The 16,037-nt window shown below is 32.1% G+C and overlaps 1 protein-coding gene across 2 annotated transcripts in view; it reads right to left on the bottom strand.

The window, feature by feature from the left end:
* The window catches only part of vps8 (VPS8 subunit of CORVET complex), a 227,585-nt gene extending 212,653 nt beyond the window's left edge, over nucleotides 1-14,932 (bottom strand). Inside the window, exons 1-11 of one of the 2 annotated variants that reach the window (XM_087236397.1) lie at nucleotides 14,757-14,932; nucleotides 14,385-14,453; nucleotides 12,621-12,749; nucleotides 12,415-12,513; nucleotides 10,937-10,969; nucleotides 10,798-10,852; nucleotides 9,245-9,369; nucleotides 9,040-9,126; nucleotides 8,886-8,953; nucleotides 5,507-5,660; nucleotides 2,812-2,871 (exon numbers count right to left, since the gene is read on the bottom strand). In XM_087236397.1, the coding sequence (XP_087092523.1) occupies nucleotides 2,812-2,871; nucleotides 5,507-5,660; nucleotides 8,886-8,953; nucleotides 9,040-9,126; nucleotides 9,245-9,369; nucleotides 10,798-10,852; nucleotides 10,937-10,969; nucleotides 12,415-12,513; nucleotides 12,621-12,749; nucleotides 14,385-14,453; nucleotides 14,757-14,828 (951 nt within the window). In that variant the 5' untranslated portion in view covers nucleotides 14,829-14,932. 2 annotated transcript variants of the gene reach the window in all.
* Between the last annotated feature and the right edge of the window lie 1,105 nt (nucleotides 14,933-16,037).

The raw sequence follows: 16,037 nt of genomic DNA, 5'->3' as shown, positions 1-16,037 counted from the left end.
ATAAAGTTTTCTAACTGGCGAATGACATGATCTAGTGAATCTGTCATTTTTAATGATATTATGCTAACCAGTTAGCATTTTGGCAGATCACCTACTGCACCTTTAATATAAAGGTTATTTATTCAAATTTCAGATTGTATAAATGTATAAATCTCAAATCATGACAGTTTGGTTGATGGTCAAATAACAATTACAATGAAGCTTTAAATTCCAGTTAACAATGCCATTTATTCAACATAAAAAGGTGAAAATCAATGGCAAAACTAATGTATGAATGTCAGTATTAGAAAAGGCTGCATTAAACTGAAGTCATGACTAACTTTACCGCCATACCATGATCTATTTGTCCTGAGTGAAATTAGGAAAAATAGGAAGTGTTTGTGTACGGGTGGATCTTTCACAGCAACATGATATAAATGAACAAGAAGTGACATGATATAAATTATTATTTAATTTATTTAATTAAATATAAATCAATTAAATTTATTTAATTAAATATAAATCAAATTCCCACACTCATTTCACCATAAATTGAACAAATGCAACAAAATTACCCTTAATTGTACAACTAAAAACATATACTTTCATAAACTTTAATATACTTTCAAGTATAGTTGCGATTTTGAATAAGAACAAAAGTCTAGGTTTTAATGTGATATGAATAAGTAAACTATAGGAATATAAGTAAAGTTATTTATTCTTAATATCACTGTATCATTTATTTACATCAGAAATGCATGGCAGCGACTGCTATACTATGAGTGTGTATAGGTAACTGTATCAATTTTGAAAAATGTACTGTAGTTACAAAGCCCCTTAACATTTAACCCCAGTGTCGTGACATTGGAAAAATCTGACAGTGCAATATTTAGTTTTTCCTGCAAAATATATTTATTGTTTTATCAATTCAATTTCACCCCATGGCTTAAATAACTCAATTTGGAAAATAATTTATTAATATGGATTGGTTAGGATTCTGGATGAGAATCCATCATGTATAAAATATAATAAAACATTTTACAAGCAAATATAAATACAATATAAAAATAAAGGTGAAATAAACGGTGCCGTATGGGTTTCTGAGGAATCTAACAACAGCCAGGTACACAAATTAAATAATCAAATGTAAAATAACATCAATCTATATATAATTCTATATATCTATAAAAATCTATATATAATTCAATCTATATATAATTCAATAAAATCGTTTTTAAAAGTTACAAATGGTCAAATGTCTTCTGACAGAATGCTTTAAACTCCTGAAATGCTCAAACACACTCACAGTCGCAATAAAAACATGCATACAATAAACTTTTACCCTATTATGGTCAGTGTTTTAATCCGGGTTGCACCGCCTTTTGCCATTAGGACTGCCTTAATCCTTCATGGCATAGATTCCATAAGGTACTGGAAATATTCCATATATGGAGATTTTGCTCCATAGTGATTTGATAGCATCACACAGTTGCTGCAGATTTGTCAGATGCACATGCATGATGTGAATCTCCCATTCCACCACACCCCAGCTCTATTAGATTGAGCTCTGGTGACAGTGGAGGTCATTTGAGTACAGTGAACTCATTGTTATGTTCAAGAAACCAGTCTGTGATGATTCACGCTTTATGACATGGAGCGTTATCTTGCTGGAGGTAGCCATCAGAAGATGGGTACACTGTGGCCATAAAGGGATGGACATGGTCAGCAACAATACTCAGGTAGGCTGTGGCATTGGCATGATGTTCAATTGGTACTAATGGGCCCAAAGTGTGCCAAGAAAATATCCCTCATGCTATTACACCACCACCACAAGCCTGAACCACTGATACAAGGCAGGATGGATCAATGCTTTCATGTTGTTGATGCCAAATTCTAGCCCTACCATCCGAATGTCACAGTAGAAATTGAGGCTCAGACCATGTAATGTTTTTCCAATCTTCTATTGTCTAATTTTGGTGGTTGGACCTGTTAAGGGTTCAGAGATGCATTTCTGCATACCTCAGTTGTAACGAGTGGTTATTTGAGTTACTGTTGCCTTTCTGTCAGCTCGAGCCAGTCTGGCCATTCTCCTCTGACCTCTGGCATCAACAAGGCATTGTGCCCACAGAACTGCTGCTGACTGGATATTTCCTCTTTTTTGGACCATTCTCTTTCAACCCTAAAGATGTGTGTGCATGAAAATCCCAGTATATCAGCAGTTTCTGAAATACCAACAACCATGCCATGTTCAAAGTCACTTAAATCACATTTCTTCCCCATGCTTGATTTGAACTGCAGCAGATCGTCTTGACCATGTCTAGATACCTAAATGCATTGCTGTCATATGATTGGCTGATTAGAAATTTCTGTCAACGAGCAGTTGGTCTGGTGTACCTAATAAAGTGGCCAGTTAGTGTAAAATATAGTTACAACATAATACCAACTATATGAACTTAACATTGCACATACTGCAGTGTGATTACTGTGAATATGCACATTGTGATTTCAATGTTGAAACTATATAATGTACAGCCCCATTACGCATGATATAACTTGATTCTTTCTAATCAACATTTTTGGATCAACTGACTCTTCAAAATTGGGACATCACTGCTAGTAATGTTAGGTATGGTATATAAACGTTTGAACCTACACTATATGTGAAGTTGAATAGAGAAGCATGCAGCCGATAAAGTACGTGCAGTGAAAACAAATACTAACATAAATCTTGTATAAAGGGGTTATAAGTTTATCTTTTAGGTGTCATGACAATACGCTCTGAAAAAGCAATCCCACACAAACATATTCTTAACATGAAAGGGTGTACTGCACCTTGCCGTAAGGAAACGTCATCCACACTTTGAGTGAAGGCTTCAGTCCTATCAGCAGAATCTGTCAAAATAAAGAGTTCAGAGGCTGAAGAACACTGCAGTCAGACGGAGAGCACTCCAGTGTTTGGATGTTGATGACTGGTACCTCTAATAGCCCATCTGACAGTACTGATCTCACTTACTTTTACGTCAAATAAATCTTCACTTACTTAAGATAACACAGCAGATGTTATAGCAAACTTACCAGATGGTATAGATTATATCAAACTCATCAGATGTTATACATTCTTTCTGTCTAAAAGCACAATGTAAGCCAAGCCCAATTTCCACCCAATTTGATAAAGTGGCATAAATTATATAGTGATATACACAACAATCTGCGCTCATTAGGAGTGCTTATTATTTACTGTTAAATGATTTATCTAGAAATCATCGTGATATGCTTCTCAGGTTCTCATGAAACATTTAATATATTTTTGTTGTGTAACTTTGTATTTCGTTTGTCCCATTGCTTGTCACAGTTTTATAGGTGACTCAAAAAAAACAAGTAACAGTGATTGATAAGACAAAAAAAAGAAACCTGTATTGGACTCATGTCTACTGGACCATGAAGCTGAGAATTTTTTTTCTAATGTGTGGCAATGGTTAATTAAGCTGTAGGAGAAAACTGTTAAGCTTTTTGGAGCTGTTTTTGTCTTCTGGATTTGAAGACAACACGCACCGAGTCACATGGATCTTTAGAGTCCTACTTCATGATGTGTTGGTGTCTCATAAATATTAATGAGACACTTTACTTAATTATTCATGACAGGCCATGCTGCTTTTCTGACAGACGATTCAGTTTGTGAGGTTACGTATGATGGACGAAACGCATTCAGGTGTTTTGTAGAAATGTCTGCATAGTTTTGACACAAATGCTATTCATTCACTTCATAAGTATAACAAATATGTGTATAATTTTAACTTTAAGTAACATTTAAAATGGAACAAGTTTATGTTTTCGATACAGAATGAAAACACATTTGACAGTAGGGTTTTTTTGTGTCTAGTTTGTAATCTGTATTTAAATGCATGTTAACAATAGGTTTAAAATAACTCATATGTTCAGTGTTTTGTTCACATTTATGATTATGCTTATTTATGAAGAACTATGGTCCTGAGGTACACAGAGTTGGGTGTAACATGTTCCACATTTCTGGGGAACACAGTAATGTAACAAACTGCATTTTAAATTTGTGTAGTTTGATTACAATTACTAAAGTCAATGTAATTGCGTTACTTATGCTACAAATATAATTTTTAGAAGAGAAAAATGCTTCTTTTAAATAACATTTTCCGCTGCAATGTCAGTTAATAAGCATGCTCTTTTAAATTACTGGAGAAGTGAGCTGAAAAAGATACTGATGATAGCGGCTGCTTCTTCAGGCGAAAATACAGACATTACTTTGATTTCATTGAGCGTAAAAACAAAAATATTGCATCAAAAATGCAGTCTATGTCCAGTCTCTAAGGGACTTTTAACTGCTTTTAACTCGAACAGAAACTTATTAAATACTTGAATAGAAAGCATTCCATGTCAGCACTTGTCATCAAGGAGGACACCGGCACCCAAAAACAAGGCGGTTTAACTCAGCCTAAACGAGCTAAATTGGATTTTTGTGCAGGATCGGGAGTGAAGGTATCTTCTAAATGTGAATTGAAACGCAGCTGCTTATGGGGCCACTCACATATTATGTCCTTTGTGCCCGCAAGTTCACTATTTCCATTGAAGATGTGCAGCTTGCGCATGCATACTCTGAGCGCATATTGCACGCACTCACATTTTTCAGGCACACCAGTTGTCCGCGTGTCAAATTACAAGAAATGACTGACTGACATACTTTGTTTGGAAAAACACATTTAAACAAATTACTTCAAAAACAGAACACCGAACACTGCAGTGATTTTGCATAATATGTCAATGTTTATGTATATCCAGTTATCTTCTAGTCTTTTTTTTGTGGAAAACAAAAAAAAAAGACAGACAGGTTTGGAACAAGTAAATAATGAGAGAATTTTAAGTATTTTGAATATGTCAAGCTGCTGTGTTCAACCCACTTTCGTGAGTGAATATTAAAGTATTGAAAGAGCTGCAGTATATTTTGTATTTGTATAGGTCTATTTTATATGTTTTAAAAGTAACTTCAAAATAAAGTGATTAGTCATTTTTAAATGAAGTAATTAGTACTGTAATCAGAGTACAATTTTTCAGTAGTATTTTGTAATCTATTACTTTTTTAAAGTAAATTACCTAACATTAGCGAGACATTTCATTCCTAGTATAAACTGAAAACAAAGTGTTCTGTAAGAGTTGTTACTTTGCATTGAGGAAAACAGCTTTTTCAAATCAATTTGTTTTTAGTATAAACTATTTAAAAATGTTTAAAAATGTTCAAAACTACATGATGTTGTTTAAAACTGAAAGAAAGATGATTATTATGTGCTTTTATTAGTATTTGCAGCTTTTGGGTTGAAAAGGCCATTTAAAAGGCCATTTGGGCCCATTTAAACCATCATTTGATAACATTTTGTGTGCAAAATATAAATAACGAACATAACACAATTCTTTAGGTGGTATAATACAATGGGAACTTAAACTGTATTATGGAAAGCTTGGACTTTTGGGAAGTGAAACTGTAGTGTTTCTATGAGTTTACCTTGGTGAGTGACGCCATGGCCAGCAGGGAGTACTGGGTAATGGGATGATCTTTGAGTTCAGTTCCAGCATGTAGAGGCTCAACACAGCACACCTCACCTTTGGAACCACTGAATAAACACCTGGATTCACATGTCCTCATCCCCATCACCCTCCTAGAGAAAGAAAAAGAGAGACATGTGAGCGCATTCATAATCCTTTAGCACCTTAATAGAGTCCCGGCAATACTGTAACAAATGATAGGTGCATGACAGGTTATAAGGATGAATTTTTTTACCACTCAACAAAGGCATTCAGAGGAGAATGAATGAAAAATTGCCTCCCCAATAGGGCATGAAAGACAGTCATAACACTATTCATCAACTGACATGGATTTTTGCGGATCGCTTCGAGTTTGTGAGAAAGGTTTAACAGGTCTCTATTTTCAACCACAGACAGAAAATTAAGGAAATAGAATTCTTGGGTAAATCTTAAAATATCACAGGTTAAGTTCATCACTATTACTATAAAAAAGTATATATACACTTTACTTGATGCTAATTGCATTGTATATACAGGGTTTCTGCATGTTTCATCAAGTCAAATTTAATACTTTTTAAGCCCATTATGAATGAAATTTCAGACTTATAGAAACAAATGCTAAGGGTTTTTTCTAAGAGCCAGTAAAAAATATTTTTACTTGCCCCGTTAAAATTCAAACACTTATTAATAAACAATGTTATTTAGAGAAAGATGATCAAACCAGATTGGTAAATAGAGTTTAAAAATGCCAGTTTTGTAAAATTTTTTTTTTTTTTTTAGATAAATTTTTGGTTGTACTGATTAGCTTTGCTTGGACAAAGAAAAATTAAGACCTGTTTAAAAATATTTAAGATCTGCAACAAGGCATTTTAGGGGAAATAAGCACTTTTTAAGCCCTAAAATGTATGTACCTGAAAATATGCCAAAGCAATCTGAAATTGAATTGTTTTCATTTGAATTATTAACAATTGTAATTTAATAAATCTGAATTTTTATATGCTGCTAAAAAATGGTTTGAATTTAAATTTCTTAATTAGAATTTTCTAATTTGAATTTTCTCCTGAATCTAAATTTCCCAATCTAAATTTCTGGTTTTGAATTTTAGGATATTGAATTTAAAAACTGAAAATTTGAAACTGTATTTTTAAAATCTGGATATCTGTGGTCTATGAATTCAAAACAAAAAAAATTGAAAGTTTGAAAATAAGTCTATAAAAAAAAAATCAGCCTTAAAAAATTCAGTTGTCTTACATTTCAGATGTTCAACATTCAAGTTATGAAATTCAGATTCAAATTAAGAAATTCTAATGCATATTAAAAAAATTCTAATTCAAATAAATTTTTAACAGCACATAAAAATTCAGATTTATTAAATTACAATTGTCAATAATTCCAATCAACACAATTCAAATTCAGATTGTTTTGGCATATTATTAGATTCATAAAAATGTTGTTTTTGAAATTAATGAAAACTTAAGATGTTTTATATATTCTACTATGTCACTTTGGGGAAAAAATGTTGTCGCATATTTTAATAAATGAAAGGGTTTTTATCATTAATATATATCTGTGCTGATAAAAGATGAATCATGATTAATCACATCTAAACTAAGTTTGTTTTGACATAATATACGAGTGTATTATATATGTATTATTCATATGTGATACACACACATACATAGAAACAAAACTAAACAAATACATTTTTAGTAAAGTAATATAAATGTAAAGTAGTTTTCCCTTAAAAATGTAGATATTTGGACTAGAAACAAGACAAAAATTCTAAGTAAGAAAAAAATATCCCGTATAAATATTTAAATGCAATTAATATTTGTTACACCTCCAAACATTTTTGTGCTCAATTGTTTTAAACTCTCTTGAAATGCTCAGTCACAGGCATTCAGAACACAAGCAAATGATAAACCTTCACTTTATAATGGTTAACTTAGCAGTGACTCTACAAATTGCATTTGTTCTGTAGCTCCTGGTCAACTATAATTTAGCATTCCAGATCTTGCAATGTGACTATTGCAGATGCAAACATTGCGATATCGATGATGAAACAATATATAGTGCAGCCCTATTTATAATCTAAATATAAAAAACATTTTCTTAAATATATGCATGCATATGTGTATTTACATATACATAATATACAGTTAAAGTCAGAATTAGCATCCCCTGAATTATTAGTACCTATTTATTTTTTTCCCAATTTTAGTTTACTGGCGAGAACATTTTTTCAACACATTTCTAAACATAATAGTTTCAATAACTCATTTCTAATAACTGATTTATTTTATTTTTGATGATGACAGTAAATAATATTTGACTAGATATTTTTCAAGACACTTCTATACAGCTTAAAATGACATTTGAAAGCTTAACTTGATTAATTAGGTTAACAAGGCAGGTTAAGGTAATTAGGCAAGTTAATGTATAACGATGATTTGTTCTTTAGGCTTTCGAAAAAATATATAGCTTAAGGGACTAATTATTTTTATGTTAAAATTTAAAACTGCTTTTATTCTATCCGAAATAAAACAAATAAGACTTTCTCCAGAAGAAATACTATTATCAGACATACTGTGAAAATTTCATTGCTCTGTTTAACATAATTTGAGAAATATTTAAAAAAGAGAAACAAAATTCAAAGGGGGGGGCTAATAATTTAGACTTCAACGGTTTATACACAATACACACAAATATACTATGTCAAAGCAAACATTTATTTTAGTTTATACATATAATATATAATCCAGAATAAAAGTAACTTTTATCATAAAAAGGCATAATATAACAAAATATGTATCAGGGAAAGAGATGCATCAGGCAGAGAGAAACAATTGCATAATAGATTGTATTTGCATGTGTATTGCATTTTATTCAAAATGCGGCATTTTTACTTTTAAAGAAACACATTTCAGATTGAAATGACAGAAAAACACAGACAGGGAGGACAGCAAAAGAACCAGAAAAATACTATTTTAGATTAATACAGAGGATAAAATTAGAGCATTACAAATACCATATTGGCAATTATTTTACTTTATTTTTAAAGTTGATTTAACAATTACATGGTTTAATTTGCATGCATTAAAGTACAAATAAACTATAAAACTAAATTACCCGCGTTACCTCATTAACTGAGTTTTTCAAGTTTGTTTAAAGGGAAAATGGGTAAAATACATTTGTATTACAATCAGCCATTGGGGTGCTGTAAGAATAGATGAAGCTCTACTGCCCCCTGCCCACCAGTTCCTTTCATTACAATACTGATTTGACAAACTAAATTCCCTTTCCACTGCACAAATATGCTTTAGTTTGTTCATATCTTAAGCTTTTAAAGCATGTCTCACCTGAATGACAGCTCAAAAACTGATCCGCCACTGTCATTACACACAGCCAGCGCTGGGTGGTCAGTGAACTGCAAAAAGAGAATTAAAAAAGCTTTATTCAATTTGATTGAACAACAAAACATATATAGCACATACAAAACATGCAGTGCAGTACTTTCACATGTAGTATGGCAGTGCCAGGTGGATGGGCATCAGTAATAGTGCGCAGCAGCTTCCCATTGGCCAAATCCCACATGGTGATCTGTATTAAGAACAAACAGAGACTTCCCATAAATATGCACCTGAACATTTGGACTGACGACATCATTGCTAATTTGTAATTTATGTTGTTTGTCAGTTTATAGATTGGTGCCGCGTACTTGTCCTTTGGCAAAGCCACACAGCAGTCGTGTGCAGTCGTGATTAATGCTGAGAGCCGACACAGCACCATATTCTGCTCCTGTCGCTGTAGTGCCCAGACACAGACGCAGAGCCTGGTTCTGATCTAAATTCAAAAGATAAAGATTAGGCAAAAACTAGAGGCTACAGAAGAATTATGTTTTATCAGGCATATAATTCAACAAGTAACACAAACAGTGCTTCGTGATTTTGTTTTTTAATAATAGATCCAAATGCAACCGCAAGCAAAACACAAACAAAAAGCGTGCAAACAGCCATCACAAACTTCTCAGTTCATGTCATTCTACTGTATTTTAATTGGTTAAGCATGCTCTGAGGTCATTTCACATTAGACGATGCAAGCAGCATTTTCAACACTAATAAACTCCAAAAGAAATTAAGAAGTTTGCGTCTTATACAAAGACAATGTTTTCATTTATTATAAATACTGTACTTGGCTTTTTTTAGCATAGTGTCAATGCAAATCATGGTGTCGATGCAAAACCTGTGTAAACGCTTTGATCTGAAATTAAATCATTGGAAACCTTGTAAAGTATATTCAACATTTCAAACTTCTGGATTATTGAAAAAACACATTCATTATTTATTTATTTTTTAACAAATGAATAGTCATTTTAATTTTAGTTTTAAATATTTCCGCAAGCAGCAATTATCAGGGCCAAGCAGCCCAGCCGCCACATCATATATGAGCATGGCAACAAGCTACAGAAAACTGGAAAATCCTATAACTTTTTGTCAGCATGTACTGGGCCAAATTTAGTGGAAATTGGGCTAAGGATCTAAGGAGAGTTCAAAACAACAGATTTTTAAACTAATTCAAGAAGGTGGACAGGAAGTCATGTCAATTAGGGAATAAATTATACCATTGTTCTCTTTATGATCCAAGGAATCTGCAAGACCAGTCTCATGACAAAACTATTTAAGGTCATTTGATAAATTTAGAATGACTGTTGACAGCAGTTTTATCTATTAACATGAATTCCAGAAATCTGGTCTATATGGTCTGAAGAAGATCCAGGAAAAATTTGGTAAAGACTGGACCAATAGTCAGTTTCATTATCAGTTTACGACTTTTTGTTTTCTGTCTTTTTTTTTTTTTTACCTTTTAACTACACTACACTGAATGCTATATGGTTTCCACAAGTGGTGCCACTTTTGCTCTGCTTACATATCCAGTGTGAAAAAGGTATTACTGCGTAGCAATGTTAAACATGATGGAATGGAAACAAATTTAAAACTGAAGTGAAAACACATCTTGTACCTTACTGATACATTACCTTTTCCTGAACATCCCACACAAGAAAAGCCAAGGCAGAGAAATAGTCCCATGGTGGTTTAAAACTCTCATTTTATAACAATAATGGTTACACAAGCTGCATTTTAAATTTTATGTTAATTAACAATTGCAAAAGAACGTGAAATATACTGCTATGATTAAACAAACGCATAACCTTGCTACAAACATAACTTAGATTCCACTTTAGTGTCATTTGGCAGTAAATGGCAAGCTTACCAAACACTAAGGCCAGACCATGAGATGTTCCTACTGCAATCACACTTGAAACAGTCTGCAAATACAAAAGCATTTTAAAGATGAAGAAAAAATAAGAAGAAAAAAAACATTACAAATCACAAGAAAGACATATACTCACTATCGCCGTCGGCAAGCCAGCATCAACTTTATCCTGAAGGGAAATGGAAACAGTAAAAGCAGAAAATAAAAAAGTAAGCTACACAAATTCACAAACATAAACGATTTCAAACTGAAATAATTAAAGGAGCCAAAAAATCTAAATAAAAATGAAAAATACAATCTACCTTATTTATTGTAGCTGAATCAAATGAACCCTTATTATCACGTCAACTTACATTACTCAAATTGACAAAGATATTACAGTTTTTTTCCAACTGCTTACACACATTTTCAAAAAAAAAAGTGTCCCTTTTTTTCAAAACTCTCCACACAATTTTCAAAAGTGTGCACACAAAATGCTCACATCTCCTTCAAAATGTAACACTGCATTCAAAATGCCATAAACAAATGTCAGAAAGAAGCATTTGCATCAAATGGCAAACACATCTTTTATAATTTAACACTTTTGGATATACCATGTCAACACTGTTGTTCTAAATATAAAGCTCTTTCTTATGTACTGTATAGTCTTATATCTACAATTCAATACAATGTTCTACAGTGATGAGAATAATTCCTTTATCCTTTTCTAGAAGAATTTAGGATTTAGAAAAGATAAATATGTGGTAGGTGTGAAGAGTGTTTGAGCGAACGCGTGAATAAGTGTAGCATTTTGATTGATTGCGTTTGGAAAAAGAAAGCAAGTAGTTTTCTGTTAGATTTTTGTGCTTTAGGTAGAGTTGTGTGTAGTGTTTTGAAAAAAAGTGTTCAAGGCTGAGATTTTGGACATTTGATGTGTAGTTTGCATTTCCAGTGAAAGAATTCAGAAAATTTGTGACATAAAAAGATTTTGTGTGTAAGCAGTTGGAAAAAGTTGCAAGTTAAACTTTTTGTAATTTAAATAATACTAATTTGTTTATTTAAAAGTAAAAAAAACAATTGGTTGAATGGAGGTAGAACACAAAACACATTTACAATGATTAAGAATAAACAAGCAAAGAGCAATATTCATACAGCATTTATTAACATTCAATAATGCATATTTGCTGCAAGAAGTTATAATTTATTTTAAAAAGTCATAAAGCTCCATGAACTAATATGAACATGAACATTAATAAACTAATAATAACCAAGGTTAATATGGGCCATTAAGTACATTTGTTAAATGTATGCAATGCATTAAATAATGTTAACAAATGTGATCTTATTTTAATGTTACAAAAATATTTAATGAACAAAAACTCAAAAAAATGTTGTTTGTTCAAACCAAGCTGAAACAACACAATTATTCTTTTTTTTTTTTTGGAGACAGCTTAATTGTTTTATGTTAAATCCACTTAAATCTTTAGAATGTAATAAGTTAACCTAATTCCCTCATGTTGTCCCAATTCAAATGTATTTTTTTTACAGTGTAGTCATCAAATACACAACATATTTAAGCACAGCTTATGTAGTACAGCATTGTTGGAATTGTGGATGAAGTATTATTCCTCTTACCGCAGCAGATACTATCTGAGCTGAGATGCCCTTCAGCACATTGCGTCTAAGAACAGATCCATGCACTGTAGCATTAGTTTCCACCGCTTTCCTCCTCCTGAGGGGAACACACACAGAATAATAACTCAAAAGAAAATACTTCTTTAACAGCAGAACAAAAACCACAACAGGGCAAGAACAACAATATAAAGGAAGTGCGCATTCCTCTTTAAATGCGTTCGGTCTCCACTGTCAGAGCTGGCCAAAGAAGAGGTCTCACACGAGTGGGCATCAATGTTCTCTGTGTTCAAAAGACATGTGTCCTCTAAAATGAATGGCTCATCCTCATCTTCAGGCTGAAATAAATCAAAGAGCATTGACAAATGAATAGATAGTGTGCTAAAATAAATTTAAGGCACTCCTACTTGCAAAAACATGATTTTGTTATCACTAGTTTTGGGTGCTTGTCTTCTGTTTGGTAAGTTTATTATTAATCTTACTTAAATTCTAAACTTAGTATTGTGTGTCTGAAAACTCAGTCTTAAGATAAATAACTTGTGATTATATATCTTCTTTTAAAGAATCTTAAATTTGTGAATGCATGTAATGTCTGCTAAATTCAAAGACCTTCAAATACAGCATGTTAAAATATTAAAAAGAACAAAGTTGTACAAATTTATAAAAAAATTAAATTATTTAACAAAAAATATATTTTAACACTAAACAAAATATTTTACTTGTTCCAAATATATTTGACTTTCTTTCTCTTGTTCTGAAGAATGTTAAAAGTAAAATAGCCATTGACTTCCATAGAATATTTTGTTGCTACTGTGGATGTCAATAACTACTTTTTTCCCAATATTCCTCAGAATAACTTCCTTTGTATTCAACAGGAGAAAGAGTTTGGCAACAAGTGAATGATGAGTAAATGGTAACAGAATTTCCATCTCTTCCTTGAATAATGTTACAGTTTTCGTAAGGGATGCTCCAATTAGTCAGCCAGAGTTTGCTTTCGGCCGATAACCACATTTAATTACTCAATCGGTACTTGCTGATCTGGCTGATATCATGAACCGATTGCAAGGGTTTGTGTTAGTTGGGGACGAGCAAAATATTAGAATGACCTTGCATGTATTCAGGCCTTTTTACATAAAAATTATTGAATGTTTTGTGTTTTTGACAATATTGCAATTTCACTAAAACCTGGCTGGAAAATTACATAAATAAAACTTTTTTTTTTTTACATGAAGATTTAATAATATAACTTCTTGTAATATACTTACTGCAATAAACAGTACTTTATAGGTCTATTTTAGTAAAGAAGTAAGGGATGTGTGCATTTGAACTTCTTATGCATTAAATATGCAATTTGAAAAATGTTTCATATTGCTTTGTTTGTCATTTTTCTGAGCAATTTTTTTTAGGTTTTATCTATTATTTTCTGTAAATCTGCTTTTGACCATGACATGTTCACACCTAAATGGCTATAAGAGAAATGTTTAAGGGATAATTTGCAACATCCTTAATTTTTTTATCTTGGGTAAGAAGATATCTCCACTTAAGTAACATACGTAGAGGAAAAATGTGCTTTATGCATTGCCAATCACTATGACAAAGAATCAGTACTTTGTATCGGCTGCAAAAATCCTGATTGGAGCATCCCTAGTTTTTGTGGGGGTTTTTAATTTAGCATATCATGTTAATTTGGGGATAAACAATCCCTTTAATTTCTTCACAAATTATTTTAAACATTTGATTGTAAAAGTGGATAATATTACATTAGGGTTTGTTTATAAAATCTTGGTCTATCCATAATTCCCATAAACCCATTTACATGTGTCACTTGGTTTCATAACTGTCTCTACATTATGAAACGTTGAAAAGAGCATAAAGGTGCGTTCTAACCTTCGACTGGTGAATCTGCACATCTAATATCTTGAGGGTGCTGATAGGGAACAATAAAAAAAAAAAACAGACAGTCTGATACTGACCTCATTAAGGATGCTTTCTAGGGTCGGAGGTGTGTCCACTTGAGGGATGTCAAACTCTTTATCGTCAATCTACAATGTAAATGCATGTTTAATATTAAAACGCACATGTATCAAAGTACAGAGCTATAAAGAAGTGCAGAGGATTCTTACCATACATACAATATAATAACAATAATACATTACAAAAACATATAACGGTTATGCACAAAACAATCACGACCTTAGTGACAAACGTAAAAGAAAGAAGCATAAATAAAGCGCACCTATCTAATAACCTGTAAATAAGCAAACCAATTATAACAAAAATTAACACAATCATAGACACTGAATCATCTTAACGTTAACGTTAACGTTAGTCAATCTCAGACGTACCGCCTCTATTTCCATTAAATTGAGCTGTGACGACGCAGAAACAAGACTCCGACAGTCTGGAGACTCAGCCATTGTACTGTCAAAGATCAGCTCTCGGATAAAATATCATCAAGTTATATCTTTATCAGCTGTAGTCAAAATGCACTACAGCAACAGACTACATCCTAGTTGTTGTCGGAAAAGGCGGGACTTCACGGCATACGTAATCATTCAACTTCCTGTTTATAAAAAGTCGTGTCTCCTGCTCTTTCTATGCATGTTAGTGATGACATTTCCAAAAATATTAACAAATCCTTCTTAGATTTTATATGGAAAAATAAACCACATAAATTAAAAAAGGACGTTATATCAGGTAAAAGAGTAGAAGGTGGCTTAGAGATGATAGATTTTTTTGATATTAACAATACATTTAAACTTAATTGGTTAAGAAATTGTCTGAAATATGGAAACTCGATGTGGTTCTTTATACCTCAATTTATCTTTCAGAAGCTTGGAGGGCTGTCTTTTCTCCTGAGATGCAATTATCTTCCTGGAAAATTGCCACTTAAATTGTCCAAATTTCACCAGCAAGTATTATTGGCTTGGAAAATTTGTTTTCAGCATAACTTTTCTCCTCATAAAGTTCTCTTATGGAATAATTATCTTATTACCTCTAGAAACAAATCTTTATTTTTACATAAATGGTATCAAAGAAACATATATTTTGTTACAGATTTGTTCTATGATAATGGAAACATACTATCTTATGAAGATTTTGTGAGGATACATAACTTTCCAATTCCTTTTAAAGAATTTCACCAAGTGGTTAAGGCTATTCCAGCTGGCTTAATACAACTAATTAATAATCACCTTTCTTATGGAGGCATTAAAAAGATACTCCCAGAATTAAAAATTGACGGTGTTGACATACTTTCTCCATCATATAATAATAAAAAAATTAGACAAGTCTTTCAATCTAAACACAAAATATCCCCTAGAGGGAAATATTATTGGAATGAAAAAATTATTAATATTAATTGGAAAGCTACCTGGTCAATACCCTTTAAATTTTGCCTTTTAAATAAGGTTAAAGAAGTGCACTTTAAAATACTTCAAAAAATGTATCCTTGCAAAGCAACTTTATCTAAATTCATGGATATTGAGAGTACTTGCACATTATGTAATATACATGAGGAAGACTTATCTCATCTTTTCTATAACTGTGATGCCTCTCGTAAATTTTGGAATAATGTTAGTGACGTGTTATTTGGGCAAAGAAATGTTAATTACAGGCTATCTTTA

Source organism: Danio rerio, chromosome 1 (assembly GCF_052040795.2).
Source record: "Danio rerio strain M-AB ecotype USA chromosome 1, GRCz13ab, whole genome shotgun sequence".
In the NCBI taxonomy this organism is placed as follows: Eukaryota; Metazoa; Chordata; class Actinopteri; order Cypriniformes; family Danionidae; genus Danio; species Danio rerio.
Note: the sequence above shows the minus strand (reverse complement) of the source record. Positions and strands in the feature narration are given on the sequence as shown.